Source organism: Esox lucius, chromosome 25, assembly GCF_011004845.1.
Source record: "Esox lucius isolate fEsoLuc1 chromosome 25, fEsoLuc1.pri, whole genome shotgun sequence".
NCBI lineage: Eukaryota > Metazoa > Chordata > Actinopteri > Esociformes > Esocidae > Esox > Esox lucius.
In genome coordinates, this window is record NC_047593.1 from 14,382,161 (window position 1) to 14,406,533 (window position 24,373).

At 48.1% G+C, this 24,373-nt stretch overlaps 1 protein-coding gene across 9 annotated transcripts in view; it reads right to left on the reverse strand.

The window, feature by feature from the left end:
• Positions 1-24,127, reverse strand: part of gab1 (GRB2-associated binding protein 1) — a 51,001-nt gene extending 26,874 nt beyond the window's left edge. For 2 of the 9 annotated variants that reach the window (XM_020043870.3, XM_020043869.3), the window contains exons 1-2: positions 23,586-24,125; positions 23,361-23,499 (exon numbers count right to left, since the gene is read on the reverse strand). In XM_020043870.3, coding sequence (XP_019899429.2) covers positions 23,361-23,432 — 72 coding nt within the window. In that variant the 5' untranslated portion in view covers positions 23,433-23,499; positions 23,586-24,125. Of the gene's footprint in view, positions 1-885; positions 968-11,863; positions 11,954-23,360; positions 23,500-23,585 lie in introns of those variants that run through there. The other 7 variants (XM_020043872.3, XM_020043868.3, XM_013140669.4 and 4 more) reach the window with 5 other exon arrangements.
• Between the last annotated feature and the right edge of the window lie 246 nt (positions 24,128-24,373).

The window sequence follows — 24,373 nt, forward strand, 5'->3', positions numbered from 1 at the left end:
TAAAGGTGAACCTAATCTAATCAGTCCAGGCGTATCTCCTAGGCGACATTCCCGGCCTCGTTACATAAAGCAGTTAGGATTACCTCAGCCGGCGGACTCGACTGATCCTAATCATCGCCCCTGTCTTTGAGAATAACGTCCGACCCGTGTTTCACACTGCGAGAAAGGGTAACCGCCACCGGGGTCCCTGCATCATCGCCGAAACCCCCAGAGGCTCACAACGCTTGCACGGGGGCACCAAAGGTCTCTTCCTCCACACAGGTTGCCCAAACGTTGCCATTGGGTTTATCTCAAGGTTCATTAGGAAATGTCGGCCTTCGCCTCGGGACAGACGGTGGCCCTTGGGAGGAGGGAGGCGATGGGAGAGGGTGATGGTTGCAGGTCAGCCTCCCCTGCCGACAGACACAGAGCCAAAGGAGGAGACGGAGAGAAGGGGGGGGGGGAGACTGAATAATCGAGACATAGCTGGGGAGGGAAGGGGAGTGAGACAGCGAGCCACGCGGGGGCAGGAAACGGACTGGAGGAGATTTTCCCTGAATGGGGGAGAAAGTTGGAACGGGCTCGGTCTACGTTAACTCCGGCAGCATCGAGCGGCCCGGCAAACATTGTGACTCCGTGTCCGTCTAACCTTGCCCAGTCGCCGGGGGAGTTCAAACCCAACAGAACCTCTGGCACAGTCAGCGCAAAAAAAAAAAAAAAGACATGACAGCAGCCACGATAAAACAGCCGAACCAAAATGCATACTGCGTTTCATTTCGGATCAAGGCTATTATTGTCCTAATGGTAATACAAACCAGCGCTAACACCTGAACAAGCCTCCAAGCACATGCATGTTGGGGCTCAGCTTGTCAAAGAAGAGCCGGTCTCCAGCTCAATCAAACTCACCACAGGTGACGGTTTCCCAGTTGTCCTTTCGCTATAAATTCCCTTGGCGGCTTCAATTCCCTCAAGCGTGCAGACACACAGCTCAACTTAGCACTGTCCGCGGGAAAAGAGGAATAGTTCGAGCCGACCTCCATACACCGGCCAGCTAAAAACACTGGACAGACACTAACTGTACCTTACGAGTGACGAGCACATTTTTCTTCACTCAAAACAGAAGCGTCTCCTCGAGCATCTTGTAAAAGTGTATGTGCCCGCGTGTGTAAGAGACAAAGTGTTGACGCTCCTCCTGTCTTTATCAAGGGGCAGCGTGCTCCTCTGGGTTGGAGAGTATAACCTCTCCCTCCGCTGGCTTCCTGAGCTGTGTAATCAGGTCATCCCAGACTCGTCTTAACCGCCAGCAGCATACAAGGGAAAGGGTGTGTGTCAGGCCCACACACATATTTTGAAAGATAGTAAGACAGCTAACCAATAGCGTCTCACTCAGGCGCAATCACGTGCGCGCACACACACACACACACACACACACACACACACACACACACACACACACACACACACACACACGCACACCCCACAGGGAGAGCTCTGCTCTAAAACTGAAAGTTTATTTTACTCTGTGATAACGACGACATGGTCACCAGTTCACAAACAGTTGAGAGAGCTAAAAAGAAAAAGCGGAAAGACCTGTCTTCTCACCTAGAGACACACAAACTGTGCAGACTGAAAAGCCAGAGTCTTATTTCCAGTGTCACGACTTCAGACAACTGCCCAGAATCCCAGACCGGTTAAGAGTCTTACTTCCTCTGAGTGTTTATGCTCCTTTTCCTGCGCGGTTGGCCGCCTGCACGGTCAATAAAAGATGCCGGAGTCTATACACCCGGTTTCCCTCGGGTCTGGTGGCCAAACTCTCCCCATAAACAGAGAACTGGGCTAAGAAACTGGCTAACAGTGCCCCACTCACTAGGTCACTCGAAAACAGGATGCCAGCAGAAAGAGAGGTAAACGTGAAAGCTCGGACTCCAGCATAATATTCTGAAAGCGCCCATAAAGAGCGTGTGCGCTCATTTAGAACACACGAAGAGGGAACGGAATTGTGTCCGAACGGACTGAGAACGGCCTCTGAAGGCACACCGCAGTGACGTTGCCAAGCAGCCAGGAGCGACAACACGCATGAACGCTTTCTGCACTCCAGCTCAAGCTGGGCCTTAGAAGACCACAAAATAGCCAGGCCCATCCCAATTAACAAACCTATGGACATTTTTCTTGATTTCTTTTTATGTTTCAATAAAACCGAATCACCACACAAATACCAAAGAAACACCACATGAAACCTCCAGGGGGTTGGAAGACCGCACGTGTGATGAGGTCATAAGGTAACAATGTCGCCACGGAAACCATTAAATATTGGGGTTGACTGCTGAGACACACCCGCTCGAGAGATCCCAGTCACTCCCCAGCACCTGCCCGGCTGTGAGCCACAACTCATTTAGCTGGGGAGTCTCCAAAGACGAACTGCGAAGGCCACACACGCTGAACTGAGACCACCTCTGGCTAATAAGTCCTGGGTGTAATCAAGATGCTAGATTATTTTGTGGCGTAAGGTTGCCGAGATTAAATAGTTTGAGACGCCACCGTCTGCGGTAGCCTGCGCTGTGTTTTCGATAGAGGCATGCGTGAAGACAATTGTGTCCAAACTGTGTCAACTTTTTACACAGTACGCGTGCACAATGCTTGATTTTCCCTGTGATTGACAGCCACAAGCGTACATGGTACATCTCTAAAACAAGCTGGTGTGAATGCAAATGCCTATGATTACCTATGATGCATATGATGCATATGATTACACGAACCAAGACCAGTCCATCAAGCGTGTTATTCTCCCTCTCGTAATGAAAACAGTCCCTAAGAGCTTTCCGGAATATAGATTACGGATGAGGAGACCGTTAAAGGAAGCCAGACGAGTGTCTGTGACCTTTGTTCCTGCCAACTGTAGGTAAACACTGAACAACCAAGCCAGGTGTTGGCCACCAACTCCCCAGAGCAGACAGGCATCCTCCCGCCCTGTGTCCACACAGCCGAGCTCGGCACGACGCGACGACCACCACAGAAACATAATCATCCGCCTTGAATTTTTTTTTTTATAAAAGACAGATAATGTCTGGGTCACGCTGCAGCCAGGACACAGCTACGAAACAGGGACGGGTGAATGAGAGCGGAAAGAACATCCCAGCAGCCACAGGCCATTTCACCTAATGCCCATTTTGTCACCAACACACACACGTGCGCTTAAACATTTGTGCATTCCTCCCCCTAGAAATAACCTGGCAGAACCTACAGCCTTACATCTGCTTCTGTGTAACATAAGGACCATCCCTCATCCTCCCCCCCCCCACACCCCCACCCACTACGTAGGGGAACGGCCAGCTGTAAAAATAGAACAGAGTTTATGCCGAGCATGGCTAACAGCAACAGAAAAGGCACAGAATCAGCAGAAGTCACTGTACACACGAGGTCCCAATAACCACGAGCGGCTAGACAGACGAGGCGATATGGCCACCCAAAAGCCACCGCTGCTCCATTCTTGTGGAAACCGGAGTTGCTGAGTTCGTGACTCTTTCCCCCGCGACTCGGCAGTGTAGGGAGAGCACGCGCCGCATCGAGCCGACGCTGCCGCGCCAACCGCTACGGGGTCCCCCGCCTGGCGGCTGAGGGTGCGGGGCATAGGGACGGGCTGAGGGGGCGCGGGGTGCGCGACCTTTTAGCGGGCGGCTCCGGGACCGGGCTTGCCGCATCGATCTACCGCCGTGATTAGGACCCGGGAAGAAGCCAACGCCCCGCGCTGCCCCGCCGGGCCGACCAACACTGCAGCTCTTTCATGTGCAGATGTGAGATTCACACCCAGCGAGGCGCCGTCACCCCCCCCCTCAACCCCCCCTCCCCCCCTCCCCCACCACCCCCCCCTCCCCGGTTACACTCTTAATCACTGACAGTCCAAACCACACAACCCCATGTTTGATTGCCCCTCTGTCCTGCTATTGAAGACACAAAGACAAAGGGGGCAGACTGAGGTAAGAAAGAGACAAACTGCCTGCCAGCGTGAGAGTTGGCTAGCGGGCTTGGAGGGCCGGCCCAAAGTGGACCAGTTCGAGACTGGTCAACCACCACCTCCACTGCTAGCCTGTGACTGGCAACTGTCCTGTGCTGGCCTGCTTTCCCAGGGTTAAGAAGAACCAGACAGGAAGACGGAAAGCCCTAAACAGTAACAGCGGTCACATGGTAATGACCCTGTTCTAGAAACCAGAACTGTTTTCATTCCTCCCCAAGCTCTCTGACTGTTTCTGCACCACCTGCAACCAGAACACCCTGCACCCCCCTCCCCCCCCCACACACAGCCACCACCCCACGACAGACGGATTGCCAGGGAGGAGTTGAGAAATCCCCCCTTCCCACTGCCAGACCCAACCCCATCCCCTCAGTATGAACAACTCCAGCCAGTCCAAGTCACACTGGAGAAGTATTAACTTTTGAGTGAGTGGGCTTAAACATTAACATGTTGGTTGATTTCCCATCGGCCGCAGCTGAGGGAGCGTTGTTAAGTCACAGTTCCCACACACACACACACACACACACACACACACACACACACACACACACACACACACACACACACACACACACACACACACACACACACACACACACACACACACACACACACACACACACACACACACACACACACACACACACACACACACACACACACACACACACACACACACACACACACACACACACACACACACACACACACACACACACACACACGACTGACTGAACAGTAATCCCCTTCTCTAATGCCAAACCAACTACGTCTCTCCACTGTAAAAGGAAGAGAGAGAAACACGAGAAAGAGAAGGGGAAAAAAACATCCCTGTTGATGGAAGATTCCACTTTGTTGGCAGTTTTCTCTTCTCTTTTTATCTTCCTGGTCATCTGTTGCTCACACACACACACACACACACACACACACACTCTTCCTGTTTTGCCTGAGCTGTCAGGGTGCTTGGGGGTTGTTCAGAGGCCCAGTGGACAGGCCTAATTATAAATCTCCCCTCTGCTGGGCTCAGACCTCAGGGAGGTGGGAATCCTTTGGGTGAGCAGCCGGGTAACGTCGTCTCTGCAGCCCCTTTGGGCCCAAACAGCCGCCCCAAGCGGCCATCCAGTTCAGACTTCACACTGCAGTGCTGAGAAAAGTCGATTCACTGATTGAGCGGAGTCGATTCAGTCACTGATTAAACCGGTTAGATAAGAAGTCTTCCTGGCAGGATATTGTCAGCACCCACCGTGAACTGAACATCTCCAAGGAAACCCTGTGGCCAGTGTTCTCACTGAACAGAAAGCTCGGAGTTGGGAACTGGATTCCTAAATGGCGTTATAAACAGCACCGGCACAGCTCGGACTCCTCTGCTCTTCACGAACATGAAAAACAAATAGTCATGGCACCGCGTCATCTTACATAAGAGCGAGGGAGGCACAGTCCTTCACAGCCCCCTTCCCGTCTCTCACATTGCCCAGTTTTTGCCGCGGCGTGGACAAACACCATCCGAACTCGGCAGATAAACAAACACGGCCCACGTGACAGAACAGCAGCTGTGGGCCCCCAAGACAGGGCAGGACTCCGCCTCCAGACAAAGCCGACAGCACAGCAAACCGCAACATGAGAAAGACCTTACTACCACGGGGAAGTCAACAAAAACAACGTCGCAAGGTTTTACCTGATGCAGAGGTGTGTAGAGGAACGCAGGTCGGCGTGAGGTAGCGACTTGTCCGAGTGGCCCAATGAGTGTCGAGTCGACAGACTGCGGTTACTACGTTGCCCCTCCCCACGCTCCCCAACCCCAGGTCTGCAACACCCTGCGCCAATAACCCCTGACCCACAGGATGTAGACACAATGGACTGAAAATAACAGAGGTCACCTCCCCTACACAACACCCGCCACCCCCGTCTTCCTCAGTCTCCTCTCTCGGCTATGAGAGGCGGAGTCCACGTGTAATCTCATAGCTATTCTGATAATTCGCCACATGGGAGTTTCATAGCTATTCAATCCATCCTCTTTTTAGCTTCTTAGTAAGGGCGGCCGATCTTTCTTCAAGATTAAAATGTATTTGCATTGAAAAAATTCGCTAATTAGAATCCTAACCACAATCTAAACGTGCTATGGTTTACCCTACCCGAGTTCAGATGCCAACATGTGTACCAAATTTAGTTGCAATACAAATCTCCTTGACTGATGAAATTTGCGTGACAGACCACCCAGACCCACAGGAGTGTTATTTGGTCGATAGTGGGCATGCTGTTTCAGACAAAATATTATTATACTGAGTTTAGCAACCTGGCAGTATATGAAACCAAGTTTTGTAATAATTGGTAATTTGGTGTCAGAGGAAATCCTTTTTAATCATTTGTTCCCCTCAAAATTTTAGATGGTTGAAGATCCACAGCAATGTTTGTTATTTGTTAGGAGAGGTAATGTACCAGATTTCACAACATTAAGTCAAACGAGATGAGGACCTTGAACTGCTTTTTTTTTTATTGCACACCACCTGGACAGCCAGTAACTCACAGCGACAGAGTGAGGCAGTGGTGACCGAGATATCGCAGCTAAGTAGCATACTGAAAACGCCGCCAACGTGACATTGTCGTAACATAACCACCTCGAGACATGTAACGAACCAAGACACAGCTTCGAATGAAACAACACCACAGCACAAGCCTGGTGCAGTTCACCGAGCCACCAGCAGGGGATCAAAGGACGACGACGACGTACGGAACCCACTGATCCTCCACCGCCAGCCCGGGTGGACTGGTCCGCTTCTCAGAGACTCCCTGGACGACGCGATGCAGGGGCCCCTGGCGGACAGTTGGTGGAGATGGGAACACATTCACACTGCAGCAGAAGGCTGTGGGTGGTAGAGGCACCAGGCAGACAGACAACCAGAGCTTCTCACTGCCCACACAGGCTACACGTGCACGCCTCTGTCATGTAGGTAGCTGCGTGTGTGTGTGTGTGTTTTCTCTCTCGCCCCTACTGACCATCACCCAGGAGCTGGGCGTCTTTAATCCAATCAGAGAACAGAATCGCCTCAGACCAAATCACATTTACTGCCCTGGGTTGGGTTGATTCAAACATAATCCAATTCCTGTGCTTTTTCCATATGACTAAAGAAGAGCATAAGGGGTGGACCTGGATTTATTTAAAGATAGAGGAAACAACATTTTGTTTCATTTCTATTATTGCCAAACACAGCAAGGTGAAATATTCCAATGACATCTGTGGGAGATGGAACACAAAGGATTCAACATTTAATGAAGAGTTCATTAATACATTTCAGGAGACATTTTGCTTACTTTTTGACTTTGTTGCAATTAGTCTTCAAAGTACAATAAGCAAAGACTATAGACTTCTACAAATTAGAAAATGAGCACCTGAAAGACAGACAAAACTTCAATGTTTGCTTCTATTCATTATTACACAAAAAGCTACATTTCTTCTAGTAAATGGAGTCAGTGGAAACATGTATGACTGGTCAGAAACTAAAATGTCTCCAGAGGGGAAATGAAACATTATAAAAGGACATGTGTTTGAATAGGATGTCGTAAGGGATAACATCATTTGATGTTCCCTTTCCCCAAAACACAGAAGCGTGTAAGTATTTCGAAAAGGCTTGCGTTTACTGACACACCATTTCCCATCAATAATCGAACGTGTGTTATGAGGGTTAACAGGCTCTCGGTCATCCCCAAGTGTGCACTAGAAGTGTGCATCCCCAGTCATAAACAGAGTGGTTTGAATACTAAATGCTGATAGCTATGGTATGAGACAATATATCCCGGGTATGACCATCACCTCTTACAGCTCTAATTGTGGTAACTAGCTCATTTGAGCCTAAAGCCTCCCAGTGGTTTGTGATATTTTACCAAAATACCACAGCTAAGTGCTGTGTCCAGGCACTCAGAGTCGCATTGTGCCTAAGAACAGCTCTCAGCCGTGGTTTATTGGCCATATACCACACCCCCTTGCGCCTTATTGCTTACTTAAAACACAGGAACACACTAGTCCCCTCTTAGTGTCAGCACTCCGAGGATTCGAATGGCGGCGTTTCTCTGGGGACTAGACACAGCACAGGTGAGGAGCTGGGCTTGTTGAGGCCTGTTTTTCAGGCAGCCCGGAGACACGCCTCCCTCATCGTGGAAACCGGTCAACAGATTGTCACGCCGATACTGCCGCAGCGCTTCACTTTCAGTTGGAGTGTGACCGTGCGTGTGTTTCGGAGCCACCGCAGAGCGCCGGAGGCAGCAGGAGGAGCAGAAATGTCAACTATTTCCCATGTCACTCCTTGTGAAAGCATTCCCAAAACTATGTCAGCAATTTCTGTAAAATGTTTCTCCAAAATGTTTTCTGCCCTGTTTAAAAGGACAACACTTATTTGTAATGCGTTCTTACAAGAATACGTGTGTGTATTCCTGACTGGAATACACGTGTGTGTGTGTGTGTGTGTATTCCTGACTGGAATACACGTGTGTGTGTGTGTGTGTGTGTGTGTGTGTGTGTGTGTGTGTGTGTGTGTGTGTGTGTGTGTGTATTCCTGACTGGAATACACGTGTGTGTGTGTGTGTGTGTGTGTGTGGATGTTAGTTTCTACACAACACCTCTGCAAACCGCAGCTGAAGACCTGCGTGGGGGTTCAGTTACATCCCACTTGTAAACTCCAATAAAACTATGAGCAACAGCCGTGGTAAAGAGGTCCGTGAAACCGGACTAAAACAATGGAAATGCCATATACCACAGGATCAAACAGAGACTCGGTGAGACTACACAGCTACTCAACGAACCACGTCAGAGTTCGCCGTCATTTTAATCTACCCCAGTATACAATAGTTGGCGTCAACACGCCAATCGACAGCATCACAGCTAGAAACAACCAAGTACCACCATAGGCTCTATATTTGAGCCATGCTACCAGCTGAAACAAACAGGATTATAGCAATCTCTCCCAAAAAAATAAAAAATAAACTATTCATGAATGTTGTTTAACGAAAAGCCAAAACGTATCCAAAACAGACTTGATCGACCGTAACGCAAAAAAGTTCTCAGTCAGGATGGACTTGACGAATATCCACTAAATTAGACAAACATTCTCCTTCCACAGGTTTCGCCAATGACGGTGTCGCTACTGTCCCCCACCCCCATTGCAGTGCACAGACTACAGTAACTCATCCTTCACCACCCCCTCACCTCGCCTTGACCTTCCCGTCCTACTCACCAGCTCCACAGCACCACCCTCTCAATCCATTTCTCACCACAACAGAGACCATCAGGCTCGGGCAACTCAAACGCCCACAGCAGTGTTGTCACACAAAGCCCTTTGCTCCACCCAAAACTACAACTAGTAATTTGGCCAGCGGTTTCCACGAACCCGGCGGATGTCAATTTTAATAATACAATTGTTTTCATCAAAAACTCCCATGACCCACAAGCTACTCGGAGCATTTGTGCGTCTTGTTCCCACAGAACGGACCAATTTAATAACAGCCTGGCTGCTGTGTCACGGCAGTAATTTCCCCTCGAGCCACTGCAATGTCTTACTAAACGCTGTGCTACCCCTGTTTTACAGTTTGCTCGTTTGGCACAACCACTGCTTTTCTGGGGGAGGGTGGGTGGGTGTGTGTGACTGGTTTCAGATGGGCCTTGAGGCATAACGATGTGGTGTACGTCGGCCAATTCAGAGGTGGGAGGCAATGGTGACGATCCAAGTAGAAACACACTCGCATGCACCCCCAATGCGCAGGAGGGCATGCACCCCAACATGCCTGTTGATTACTGTGACCAAATTTGCAGGCGGCAAGGTATAGTCAATCGTTTTTGTTACAGGGAAGCAGCAGAACCCAGGCCAGAGATCAATATGTATTAGCTAAGTGACAATCCTCTTATGAACTAAAAGACAATCCACACCATCTTCAAACAAATGACAGCTGGGTGCACGTTGGCAGGTGAAAAACACACAGGATATAATGCAAACAAGGGTGAAATGTGCGAACTAGTCGGCATGACGTAACTGTACGTAAACATTTATCATCAGAACTGAAATGCTTCACTACTCTGTACTACCGCCATAAAACAAGGACCACAGGGGAATACCAGTGAATGTAAACTCTGCACACTAGTGGCTTCGATGCAAGAAGTCCACACACAGGCCAAATACAACATCATACAGAGACAATACAGCTGGATTAAACTGCGGTAAAACCTAAACCAGAGGAGTTAAAGCCACTAGCAGTCAACTAATTCTATAACCGGAGATAAGGGACTAGTTGATTTGTAGGTCTCACGAGTTACTGACAGGCAAACAACAAATTGATCAGAGTTTTTGCTTCTTTCATACTAACAGGCTTGGAAGATGTTGACATACTATGTACTGCAACTCCTAGATGAATTTGCAGACTAGTGCTGATAGTAAACCCACTGGGAACTGCCACTAAGACTCCCATGAAATTAGCTGCCTGTGGCTGCACAGTAGCCCATTCTAACCATGCTGGATATGCACTCAGTCAGAGAGGGATTGTTGTTACTAGAACTGGTAACCGGTCGCCGTGAGAACCGATGGGGGCAGGGAGATAAGGGCCAGGACTTGGTCATCTCAATGTGGAAGGCTCAGATGGAAAACGTGTTTCACAGAACAGACGCACCTCTGGTACATACACGAATGAGGAACAACGTGGTCTCTACCTGTGAGGTTTGGAGTTTTGCTGCTAAATGTGGGGGCAGACGTGACAAGGGAGGGGGCAAAGAAGAGTAAACACACACAGGAGAAGAAAACATCCTGAAGTTATGTTGTGTTTTCTCCCCTCCCCTGCTCTACAATCTCACAACAGTAGAAAAAAACACCCAAGCACCCCCATTCTAGCGCATGCATCTCCCCTTTCACCTACTCCCCTCTTCCCTTAGCTCGCTAAGTCACATGCGATTGTCAAAGCTGCATCTTTAGAATTCAACACATTCCACTGGCATGGACGGGCTGTTCACATGACCGGAGTGTTCCTGGGCTGCAGAGAGCTATGGAGACCACAGACCTTCGCCCCTTCAGTTCTGCTCTCTGAGTGCGCGCGCACGCGTTTAGGTCGAACTATACTCATGGGGACCAAATGTCCCCATGAGTATAGTAAAACCAGAAAGAACTGAACTCATGGGGACCTTTTGCTGGTCGCCATGAGGCAAAAGTCAATTTCCGGCTCAGGGTTTAGGGTCAAACTTACAATTCATTTTAGAGTTGGAACTGGGATTTCTTTAAGTCCAGGCATTGTTGGTTAAGTTTAGGGTTACGGTTAGGCATTACATCTAGGTAAAGTTTAGGCATAAATGTTACTTTATTGAGGTTAAGATTAGACTGGGGTTAGGTTAGGGTTAGGGTAAGGGTTATGGTTAAGATTAGGGCAAGGGAGCATACAATTTCATTTTTCTGGTCCCCATGAGGATAGCCATACAAACATATGTGTCCGTGTGTGTACGTGTGTGTGGACTGAGCACACCAGTCCACAACACAAATGGCCATCATTGGAGTATCCTTGGGCACACACTCAGCCAGTGGAAAGAAAAGGACATGGCCTGGGGGCCAAACCGCAGAAAACATCAATGACCGTAACATCTGGTCGAATTATCAGCATTATGGTTCCGAGAGGCATCAAATGTAAACAACTAATCCGTCAACGCCTTGCCGTACAAACAGCATCAGAGGAGCTCTTCCAGAATGTTTTCCACTACTTCAACTGCGCCCTACGACAGCTATGACGAAGGAGCGCGACAGATATCAACCAGTTGTTTTAGTCCCCCCCCCCCGTAACAGCAGCCACTCAACAGGAGTCCCTCTACAACAGTAAAAGAAGAAAACAGCCAATAATCTGTACATTAGTACTGACCTTGAGTCCTACACCATCGACCAGTGCAGTAGCCCATCCAAATGCTATGGCCGTGTGAAGGGGCGAGAGAGACGAAGTCGGACCTACGACATGTCAACTGGGTCGAGCACTCGAGCTATTCCACTGGGTTTAAGGACATACTGGAGGAAGAGGACACAGAGATGGGACGGAGTCCGGCGTCTCCCAATCAGACCGAGTGTAACCCAGTCCGTCACAACAAAGTCTTCAACTGGGAGGGTCTTGTCCGTCTCTCATTCCCTCTGTGTGTGTGTGTGTGTGTGTGTGTGTGTGTGTGTGTGTGTGTGTGTGCACGCGTGCGCGTGCATGAGAGAGAATGTGAGCGAGAGAGAGTGCATCTTAACCTTTATTTGGCTGGTAGCCAGGCCAAAGATATCGAGCAGCACCACCCTGTATAATGCAATCAGGCCCGTGGGCCCACAGGGGCAGAGAGAGGGCCAGTTAGCTAATGAAATTAACAGAAAGTCAAATAGAAATCGAGAGATGGGGGAAGAGAGAAATAATGGTCTCTGTCTCTCCAAATGGGTCCGGCTGCCTCACAGTACTCTGAGAAATTACACGGGGAGACGGAGGCATTTCACAGCTCGTCCCCACGCAGACCTTCCCCCTCCCACACACACACACACACACACACACACACACACAGGTCTGGGTATGGGATCACGATAATTAAAGGGGCTAAAAAAATAACAAATAAAGGAGGTTTTTTTTGAAAGCATGTGGTCATATTACATTATATAGCGTAGTCAGGACAGAACATGTTTTTTCATGGGGGGTCCAGCTCTCTCACAGCAGCCACTCAACAGGAGTCCTCTACAACAGACACTCTTCCTCACAGTGTCTGTCCATCGAATTACTGGCTTTTGGATGCATATAGACGGCTCAAAAAAAATTAAGGGAACACGTAATCAACACATTAAAACACCAGATCAATTAAACCTCAGGGATATCAATCTGTCCAGTAAGAAAGCATAAGTGATTGTGAATCAATGTCACCTGTTTAGGTGCAAATGAAAGTGACAACAGGTGCACTGGAGAGGCAAGTGCAAGACAATCCCCAAAAAAGGGAGGTTAGGGTTTTGCAGGTGGTGGCCACAGACAATTGCTCTCTCCTCATCCTTCCTGACTGATTCTTCTCTAGTTTAGCAATTTGCTAGTGTCCTTGTAACTACTGGTAGCATGGGGCAGGTACCTGCAGCCCATTCAGGTTGCACAGGTAGTCCAGCTCCTCCAGGATGGCACATCCATACGTGCCGTCGCAAGAAGGTTTGCTGTGTTTCCTAGTACAGCCTCAAGAACATGGAGGAGATACCAGGAGACGGGCCGTTACACAAAGAGAGCTGGACAGGGCCGTAGGAGGGAATCAACCCAGCAGCAGGACTGGTATCTGGCCCTTTGTGCGAGGAGGAACAGGAGGAGCACTGCCAGAGCCCTACTAAATGACCTCCAGCGAGCTACTGGTGTGCATGTTTCTTACCAAAGAAACATGTCCATCGGGCCCAATGTCCTCTATTGGGCTCACAGCACCATGCAACTCAGTTGGCATTCGCCAGAGAACACCAGAAGCGGCAGGTCCACCATTGGCGCCCTGTTCTCTTCACAGATGAAAGCAGGTTCACACTGAGCACGTGACAGACGTGAAAGAGTCTGGAGACGCATGCCCAGACTTTGTTGGGAGTGCATACAGGCACGTGGGGGCCATACAAACTACTGAGTCACATTATGAGTTGCCGTGATGAAATTCACACAAGTTGGAACAGCCTGTGATTTCAACTGTTTACTTTGATTTTCAGTGTGAGTTTGAATGCAGCCCTCAATCGGTTGTTGATTTTGGTTTCCATTGATCAGTGTTACGCCATTTTGTTCTCAACGATTTACACAATGTACAATAAAGATTGTTGATCTTTAATATATTTCCTTCATCGAGACCCTGATGTGTGATTTAGGAGTTGCCTTCATTTTTTGGAGCATTGTACATCAACTGGGTTTACTACTACTACTACTCACATTGACTAATATGTTCTAGAAAATACATATGTTATTGCTATCCAATGAATCTCAAGTTCAAAATAATTATTAAAAAAAACATTCACTTTTAGCAAATAAGAGAAATAATTGGTAATGTTAGCCTTTACGTTAGCTTTTTCACTGTCTGTGTAGTATTGGACATTTCATTAGAAATCAAATATAAATATATACTCTGCCATTTCTTTTTGATTATGCACAACCAAGATTACGCACAAGCCATCACAAAAAAGCCACACGCAACATATTACTATGAATTTGAGTCAAGAAAAATGCATACCCATTCAGAAAAATGAATTACAAAGCCTATTTCCATTTTCAGTTGAGCTGTGTCAGAATTCCATACGCCACACACTGAACTGAGGAGATCTCTATGAACCAAGGAAATTACAAATACACTGCGTGAATGCGAAGTGCACATCAGTCACCACCAACCACACACACACACAATATAACGCACTGACTAGAGAACTATGGGAAGGATGAGTTCTGAGTGATAGCCAAGACATGCAGGACGGATGATGATGAACACTAGTATATAATGTAGCATGTCCGGTATGACAGTGGATGATTTGATGGCAGTGTTGTAATGTAGCATGTCCGGTATGACAGTGGATGATTAGATGGCAGTGTTGTAATGTAGCATGTCCGGTATGACAGTGGATGATTAGATGGCAGTGTTGTAATGTAGCATGTCCGGTATGACAGTGGATGATTAGATGGCAGTGTTGTAATGTAGCATGTCCGGTATGACAGTGGATGATTAGATGGCAGTGTTGTAATGTAGCATGTCCGGTATGACAGTGGATGATTAGATGGCAGTGTTGTAATGTAGCATGTCCGGTATGACAGTGGATGATTAGATGGCAGTGTTGTAATGTAGCATGCCTGGTATGACAGTGGATGATTTGATGGCAGTGTTGTAATGTAGCATGCCTGGTATGACAGTGGATGATTTGATGGCAGTGTTGTAATGTAGCATGTCCGGTATGACAGGGGATGATTTGATGGCAGTGTTGTAATGTAGCATGCCCGGTATGACAGGGGATGATTTGATGGCAGTGTTGTAATGTAGCATGCCTGGTATGACAGTGGATGATTTGATGGCAGTGTTGTAATGTAGCATGCCTGGTATGACAGGGGATGATTTGATGGCAGTGTTGTAATGTAGCATGCCTGGTATGACAGTGGATGATTTGATGGCAGTGTTGTAATGTAGCATGCCTGGTATGACAGTGGATGATTTGATGGCAGTGTTGTAATGTAGCATGCCTGGTATGACAGGGGATGATTTGATGGCAGTGTTGTAATGTAGCATGTCCGGTATGAGAGGGGATGATTTGATGGCAGTGTTGTAATGTAGCATGTCCGGTATGAGAGGGGATGATTTGATGGCAGTGTTGTAATGTAGCATGTCCGGTATGAGAGGGGATGATTTGATGGCAGTGTTGTAATGTAGCATGTCCGGTATGAGAGGGGATGATTTGATGGCAGTGTTGTAATGTAGCATGCCTGGTATGACAGTGGATGGAATAATGCCAGACAGAGCTAAGGGCTGCCCACTGAGCTAAAACAGCACCTCACTCACCCTGTGGGATTTTAACAGCCAGAGAGGGTGGAGAAGGGGGTTGGACAGATGAAAGACACACATATACACACACACACACACACAGAGACACACACACAGAGACACACACACAGAGACACACACACAGAGACACACACACAGAGACACACACACAGAGACACACACACTCAGCCGCTCCGTTTTTCCCTCTAACCGACTCAGAGACAATAACCAACCAGCCGGGTTAGACCAGTAGAGGCTGACATTCCCACGTCCGCTGCCTGCCAAGACAGCCCTGGACCGGCTAACGCGGTGGGCACAAAGCTGCCTCGGTGCAACCCACTGTACCTCCTCCTCCTCCTCTCCCTCTCCTATACCCACTCAGGCTGGCATGAGCTAGGAGGTGCTGTGTGTTATTGATTGTAATTCTAGAATATCCCAATGCAAACGCATGCAGACGGCCACCTTACTCAACATCTGAGCATTTTACAGTGTGGCCTGTTGACAGCTTTACGCGGTGGACGTCTGAACACTTCACAGCATGATGAAGACGGTTTGGTTCGGACACCCGAGAGCATACGGTCGTCTACACGCTCCAAGGGACTGGCTTCGGAGCAACAACGGCACTAGAATTACACCGTTTCGCGACGGCTGCCTGGCGGCCATATTTGTTTCCCTAAGGCCTGGTGTTGTCAGCTGATGCGACGAAGCCCTGCTCTGCCATGGTCGCGGCCAGACCAAAGCCAAGGGACCATCTTTGGACATGTGCTTTCCCTGGTCTCTGCAGCAGGAACCAGACGTGGTCTGGAAATAGCCTCATGCTCTGTCATGAGGCTCACGCCTATTTTTAAAGCACGTTCCCCATTTTTCCAGCCAGACATCACTGGGCTGGCTGAAGCTTTTCTTATGTAAACGTGAGAGAAAAAATAATAATAAAACCAAGGATGAAAAATGAGTCTCACAACCATGTTATGTCTTATTTGTGTTGCAACAAATATCTGACTGTCTGCCCCGGTTATCTTTTCTCCATATCTGGCCAAGAATCCGAGGGTTATCCTGTCATGAGGACATCATAGTGGCTGGGCCCTGTCTGTAGTCTAACCACGGCACATTACCACGCTTCAGAGCGTCAACAGGACTGTACCAACACCAAGGACCAAATAGGTTCTCTCTACACGTACAATGGTACCCCAGAAAGAACAGGAGAACCCACTCATCCGTTGGGTTCCACGGGCAATAAGGTTTTACTGGGTTTGTCTGTGCAAGTACGATAGAGCAAATGTCAACAGCAAGCCGATAAAGGAACACGCGTTTCCAAACTACCCTGACCTTGGCCAGCAGCCCAAAAAGAGAAACCCGCCAACCTGCAGTGATTTGTTTAAAGGGTGAAATTAAGTTTCTTTCCAGTTAGTCCCTATTGGCTGAGAGGTGGGTAGGGGAGGAGTCAGGGAGAGACTGAAAACACACACACCTGAGCAAAAAACAAGCCACTCAAGTCGAATACTGCTTCAGACCACACAGCTCATGTTAACTCAGGTTTGCTTCATATGTTGCAAAAGTTAGTCAAGGAATGGTGTGTGTGTAGGTGTGTGTATGTATAGGTGAAAAGTTGGTCAACTTAAGGGCTTAAGATGAACTGGCTGCACTTGTTATTGTGGTTGTGTCTGTTTATCATGTCATGATTGGGTTCCAAAATGCCTCAGCTAAATAAACAAGAAAAATACATTTTTTTAAAAGTAAAGTGCCTTGGGTCCTCTAGGGACATTGCTCTTCATAAACCCAGAGCACCAACCATCAGGTAAGGAATACTTCAATCAGAAAACATTTGAAAAAGAGTCAGTTGCTTTGTTTTGGAAATATTTCAACTTTAATGAAAGCCTGTCGAAACAAGCAAAGAGGGATAAGGACAGGCTGACCACGGGCCGACCCGCGCCACCCCGACCCGGTTCTAGGAGGACAGGACCAACCAGGTGAGTATGTCAACAATCCACCACTACAGGTGGGGGGGGGGGGGTATACCACTAATGGGCTTTGGAAAGAACCAGGACAGAGCCAGTTAGGACGGCCCAGGGTAGCACGGCAGCACACATTTTTTATTTATACGTAATGGACTTTCAATATTTAATGGGCAGACGCCATCCGTTACACTCTGGGACTGACAGCTCGCGCAAAACACAATGGCCGCTCCTTAAAATGGACTGTTGCGTTGTCATGGTACCCAAGGGGATAGGCTCCAGCCAAAAGGAGCGCGCTGCGTAGGGAATGAGGAGTAGTATGTAATTTGGGTCGCATCCACGGCCTAGATTAGAACAATCTGCGTGCTGTGCTGGCTAGCATGAGGGGCTAACACCATACAAGCTCTTCTCTGTGCCCAGTTTACTTGTTTGTTTGCGTGTTTGTTCGAGACATGTGTGCCGGGTGGGGGGGGGGGGCCTTGAGGATAACAGCCAGCCCCTGTTCCACTTACTAAGCAGATTTAATGAATCCTGTGCTCAATTAAAAAAAAAATGTAAAGCAAGTCCTGGACACTTAACGACGCGCCACGTCCCCCTCCTTCCACGCGTCCGTTCAGCCATACGTTCTAAGAGCTGCAGCGTTTCCTCTGCGCGGTCGCAAATCAAACCCGCTGTTCGCTCAGCCTGAGAGCGTGGGGGAACGGCTCGGCCCGGGGAGCGACGCGGCGCGATACGTTCAGTGGTCAGGAGACGGCTTCCCTCGAGCCGCTCGCTGCTTGGGGTGGGGTGAATTTTTTCTCCGCCTACTGAAGGATGTTCTCAGTCATAAAGGAACGACACAAATGGCACCCTATTCCCTGAAGAACACCATCTCACCAGAGCTCTTATGGTCCTCGAAACGTAGGGGCCTACACAGACACTAGTGTGCCAAGACCTATATTTAGAACAGCGCCTTCAGGATATATCGGACCAGCCAGCTAGCCGTGTTGGCCCGTCCTTGTACTAAGGGGGGGGGTGTTGCACAGCACTGATGCGCTCCTAGGGACTGAAGGGGAAGAGCACTGAGGAAGAAACTAACTCAGGATGCATTAGAGGAAACCGGCCAGCAGGGCCTCCAACGAGGCAAGGTCCACGTGACATTACAGAGGGACACGGGGAGAAGTTCCACCTGCTCCCTGACAGCGCCACAATCTCTGCACATGAAGCGCCGCTGACCAGCTAACCACCAACTGGATCTCAGTTTCACTGGGCAGTGGGAGAAGACCTCTTCGGAAAGCTTTAGTAATTAGAGGTTTAAAAAGTACACCAAAGCCACAGTTCACTAGGTTACATAAAGCCTATTGGAGTTTGAGGGCACAGTTTGGTTTCAGGACAGGACAAAAATAAAATAAAAAACACCCTTTACGATGTTCAGCAGTGACAACATTCCAGGCATTGTCGGCTATGAAAGAATAGTTACATTGGGACTGTTAAGAGTCCACTCTAATGCTGCCTTAGTAACCTTGTGGGAGGTGGGAATTTGTTCAAACCAGTCAGAGGCATTCACGTGCCATCGACTTGTAGAAAAATGCAGACTGGCTAGTGGCCAACAAGTTGAGTCAGCTATTCTAAACCAAAAGATGTCCTTAGCTGGCGATCTCAGAAATCACTATATGAAACAAGCTGGTTCTCAAGATGGTAGACGGGGTTCCTTACTAGTCATTCCCAGATGAAAGGCCAGAGAAGTCGGGTTCCCACTCCCAATGTGAGCGGTCAATTCCCGCTTGGTTACCAACACGCCCGCGACACTGCCTCCCTAAACACAAGACGAACGTCAGTGACTATAAAGACAAAGTCTGCAGCTCAGTACGCTACCTCCCATCTCCCACTCGGGGGAACGTGACAACCCACTTCGTGTCAGGTAAGCGCATTAGGGAGCATCTGCCTACATGTGAGAAGGAAGAAGTCAACATGTCGCTGAAGGATGACCAGCTGAAATGGACGCAGCAGGGAAACGCGCAGCAAGGCTCAAACACCGTCAACAGACGCAACCTCGAACTTCATAGAATTTGGAGCACGCTGCGCATTTGGGGGTCAGGCCGTGTGAACATCACAGCCTTCGCATTAGGAAACACATACGCGCTCATCCTGGTCACGGTGCGGACCGGACCCAGGACCCCGTACGTAGCGGTACTGTGTGAACGGGCGCTGCTCCGCCTGGCTCCGCTTGAGAGGGGAACTGAAAGGGGAAGTTTGTTAAGGAGGAAAACGCAGCGCCGACCACAGTCGAAATGAAAACACGCTGCGTTGCAGTTTCGGCGCGTGCTAGCTCCATCTCACCAAGACATGGGAGGACGCAACAGGTCTGAACGTGAGCTATCATAAAAGCATCTTATAGGTTGTAAACTGAACACACAACCTGATTATCCATGAGGCTACAGGCCAGCACAAGGCCCTACATGATAGATGAAACAAGTGTGTGTGTGTGTGTGTGTGTGTGTCCACTTGCCAAACAACAGGAAAGGCCTGAGTGACTGGGGGCATAGCTCTTTAAGCCAGAGAACGTGGCGGTTCTGGACACAGTCGGCCCCTGAACAGCTTCAGCCCCTGGTCCGGTCCAATCCAATCAGCAGCGGCGCGGCGCTGCCCAGGGTGGTACACCACCAGGCACCTGGCCGGGCTACGTGTCTGGACTGGAGCTCCGGGGAAAGAGCTGCGGCTGGGCTGGTGACAGTGACAGAAAAAAAACCACATTCTTCCTCAGCGTCTATAGAAAGCCTTGCACCACCTCTGACCGACCCCAGATCAATGCCTCCATCACCATCTGTGAGGTCCCCTACTCCACCCAAGCAGAGGTGTAGTATCAGTACATTCTGGATGGGTACTAGAAACCATGGTGGCAATCACACACACACACACACACCCCCACGAGTGGGTCTCACACCTGGCACAGTGTCAGTCGGTTGGGGCCTCCGGGGAAGGGCTGAAACCAGGCCCAGGAACAACCATGTGTCAATGATCAGTGTGCTTGCACACACTACAAGCCGGGCCATAGATCTACACCACAGATCCTATAACCAGGCAAAGGAGAAGATACTACTGTAGGACACAGCACTAAAGACAAGCGCACGCACGCAAGCACGCACGCAACACAAGGTTACAGAAACCGTGTTTAACACAACCAGGCCTTGGGAGCGGTGTGAACCAGATGAGCCGGGTCAAGAAGCGATTCAAAGACACAGCAGGAGTACAGCAACAAAAACAGCCTGTTCTTTCAGGAGCACAAAGAGGCACTTTAGGCCGCAACAGACACACACCGAATCATACAGACGGGATGCAAACCCGTGCTTGGAGCAGAGTGGCCTGATAAAACTGGGGTGAACCACTGTGAACACACAGCAGGCGGCCAACCTGAGGAGAGTAGAGCAGCTCTCCGTTCTCAGGGCAGACTGGAGTGTTCCCAGACTCCCCCACCCGCGAGTTCAGATGGATCTGATTATACCTAGTCCGGGACAAAAAGATATATTTCCGTGGGAAATCTCCACTGAGCATGATTTCCTTTAGTCCAGGACCAGGCTTTATCAGTGTCTGTGAAACCGACCAATAAAGCTGCATTTGCAACACCGTCTGAATTTTTATTAGGGAACCTAAAGTCCACGATGGGGCATAAGCTCTCGGGGGCAGAAGCCTACCTTAATATAGCAGTTATAAACATGTCTATGACGTAATAAGTTAGGGGTCACAGAGTTGCCGTGGAGATTTAAATAGTTGCTACACACTAGATTTTATTTTTGTATTGCAACTGGAGAACATGTCCGTAATTTTCTGTAGTAGCATTGGCGTTTCACAATATTACCATCTCTGCTCAGCAGCATTGCCAACATCAGAACGCCATTCGGATCAGTGGCTGGACAAAGTGGCCTATATAGAAATTGTAATTTCCTGGCTGTTTAAGAGCTACACCACTCGCTCAATGGCTTTGTGATAGTCAACTTGCCCTAAACAGCGCAGGTGACCATTTCGACTTATAATGCTTTGTAAACACTTCCTCGGAAAACCAGAAACCGCTTTTGCAAACCAGTCTCAAAATTTGACCCAAGAGGTTATGGATTCTATTCAAGGATACGTTTGAGTTGGGCCGACAAAGAGTGTGTAAGAAAACCCATGAACTACAATTCAACTTTTGCGGGTCAGGCCTTCATGGTGGGGTGGAACAATCAATTGGACCACAAGCAAAAGGTGCTGGTTTCTAAAGCAGTGGGCAATGCATGTTGTCGATCGCTGCTTATGGTCTCATAACTTTAGAAAATAGTTGACTTCAGGCTAACAGAGTGGGTGTAGATCTCAATATTCTGGTAACACAAGACTAGAAAACATTTCACCCATCTGAAAAAAGGAACATGCAAACATAACATTTAAAACAATTCAGAGGTGATAGGCAAATGAATGCAGGCTGATTCAACACAGTACATTTAGACTAAAAAACAGCAGACAATGTTGCACTACTAAAAATCATGGCACTTGGTTTTTAAATAAGCCTTACACATGCCAAACACACAGAAAACCAGCATTTCCACATTGTCTCTTCAGAAAGCTGTAGGACAACATGAACCACTAATGCATTTCGGTCGCATCCAATGATTCAGGGGCATTTAGTCGGAGAAGGAGAACGAGGAAGACGGCAAACCGAGGTCATGACGCAAAATCTCGACGACTCCTAATACAATAACATCCGCGCTGGTGGAGGATTGGAATTTGGCAGGCGTTGCTTTGGTTCATTATCCCCAACCACAGACTGCAATCAGTTCAGGATAACTGTGGTTCCTGTGAAGACATGCCTACGTGGAGCACCAAGCCATTCTGTTCCTAACGCAAATATCAATCAAAATATCCAGCGACTAACAGAGAACGCCAACAGCCCAGGGATGGAACAGCTACGCTGACCGCGCAAGGCACTCTCAGATGCCTTGGGTGTTGTGGTGTGCGTCTCATTTCTACACAGTCTCTGCAGGTTCTGAGCATATGAAACTGATAGACAGACCGAAAAGCCAAAGATAAGATGGCCTTTGGATAGATAAATCCAATATGGGAAAATAGCCAAATGGATTTGCCCACCGGTACATTCAGTATGCTAAGGAGATCCATGGTAACGTATATACAGTAGGCCGGAGTAGCCATTTCAATAATGGGGTGAATATTTTATTTCTCAGGGTAAAAACACAAAGGAAATGTTTGACTATCAACACTGGCATGCAGCGTGCAAGCTTTCTAGTAAGAGACTAAACATACTCAGGCCATTTACCATCTGCAACTATGATTCAGATGTATGTCGATATTCAAATAATCAGTTAAGGTTGTAGTCCACTACTGTATGTACTGTACTGCTATGTAAAATGCCCATTTCCTGTGAAAAACAGGAACTGCTTTTTGAAATCATATTACTTACAGAGAACACGGGTCATTAGGAATTAAATCACAGTATTGAGGGAGTTGTCAACAGAGTTGTGATGTGTTTGTTTGAGCAACAGTGAAACTACATAAGTGGAGACTAGCCAAACTAGCATTTTTAGTTGCCTTGCTGTGGAATGCGCATGTCGCACAACGTGGGGCCATTTTCATTTTCCTTGAAGCTACTGTTTGAATTTGCATAAAGAAATCACTGAAACGCTCGAAAGCAAGCGTGCTGTCATCTTATCAAGGAGCATATGCTATTGTTGTTTGACTTAAAATCGTTTTTTAAAATCAACCATTATCTACTTATGAATTGTCGACAGTTCTGTTTCAGCAAACAACCGTAGTGGTGCATAACCTTTCTGCAGCTGAGCAGAAATTATTATCCTAGGCTACGCAAAAGGGAGTTTGAAATAATATCACATATTACATTTGGACAACTACATCCGCTCGGTGACATCTAAATTCAGATATATTAATGTGATAGAAAGCTTAAACTTACGTAACGTCTCAACTTTTTTTCAGGAGGAGACTTTCTTAGCCACCCCGACCAAACCACATCTCCCCCGCTCATCTTTCCTCCTTTCTTTCTTGCCGTCCGGATGTTTGGGCCGAGATTGTTTTAGGCGAACCTGCAAATACTGACCGGGAGCGGCGATACAACAAATTATGAAAAGTTACAATGTTGGATTGGTAGATGTTTATTAGTTGGGTAAAAGATAAATACCGTCACTGCTCCCTCAAGTCCGCGCTGCCTGCAAGTCAATAAACAGCGAGACTTTCCAAGACAGTCCAAGACAGAATGTATCAGATTTCAACCACTTTTGTCAAACAAACGGGTGTTAAATAGCCGAATATAATCCCAAACTGTCGTACGTCCGTGGTAACCTTCTTTCTGGATTTATTCACTGCAGAAAAAAATCCCCGTGTTTTCGTGATCCAGGCAGAATTGTTGCTAGCAAGTGAACTCGTCAAGTTTGGCTTTCAGTGAAAGCCCTTTACGCAATTCCTTCCAAAGTAGAACAAATCATTTTAATCACAATTAGATACTTTTTTCCCTTTCCTTGTCGACGCATAGTTGTTTCAGTGCAAGTATGCCTTTTTATCCCAAAAATGCCTTTTCACCGACCTTCCTCCCAGTTTCACTCCCTGTGGTGGCTAATTATGATTGACAGACCGGCAGCTCAGTGTTTTCCCTGAACTCTGCCTGCTTTGGAACACGCAGGCAGGCTGAGGGAGAGGCGGCGTGCAGAAAGAAAAATTACCAATGCTATGGGACATGTAGTTCCCAATTGTTTGGCGTTTCTCCTAATAACATATGACCGTATATTTATAGGACATTTTATTTTGCACATGGTTTGTATTGAATTCGATCTTTTGTCGAATTAAATAATTGATTTCTTTAAGGAGGTTTCCCATTAACAAAGGAATTGTATTCCAGTGTTGATTTTACCATCTGCACATGCAAACTACACTTACCACAATGCGCGCGATAGTTGCGCGGCCAAAGTCGTG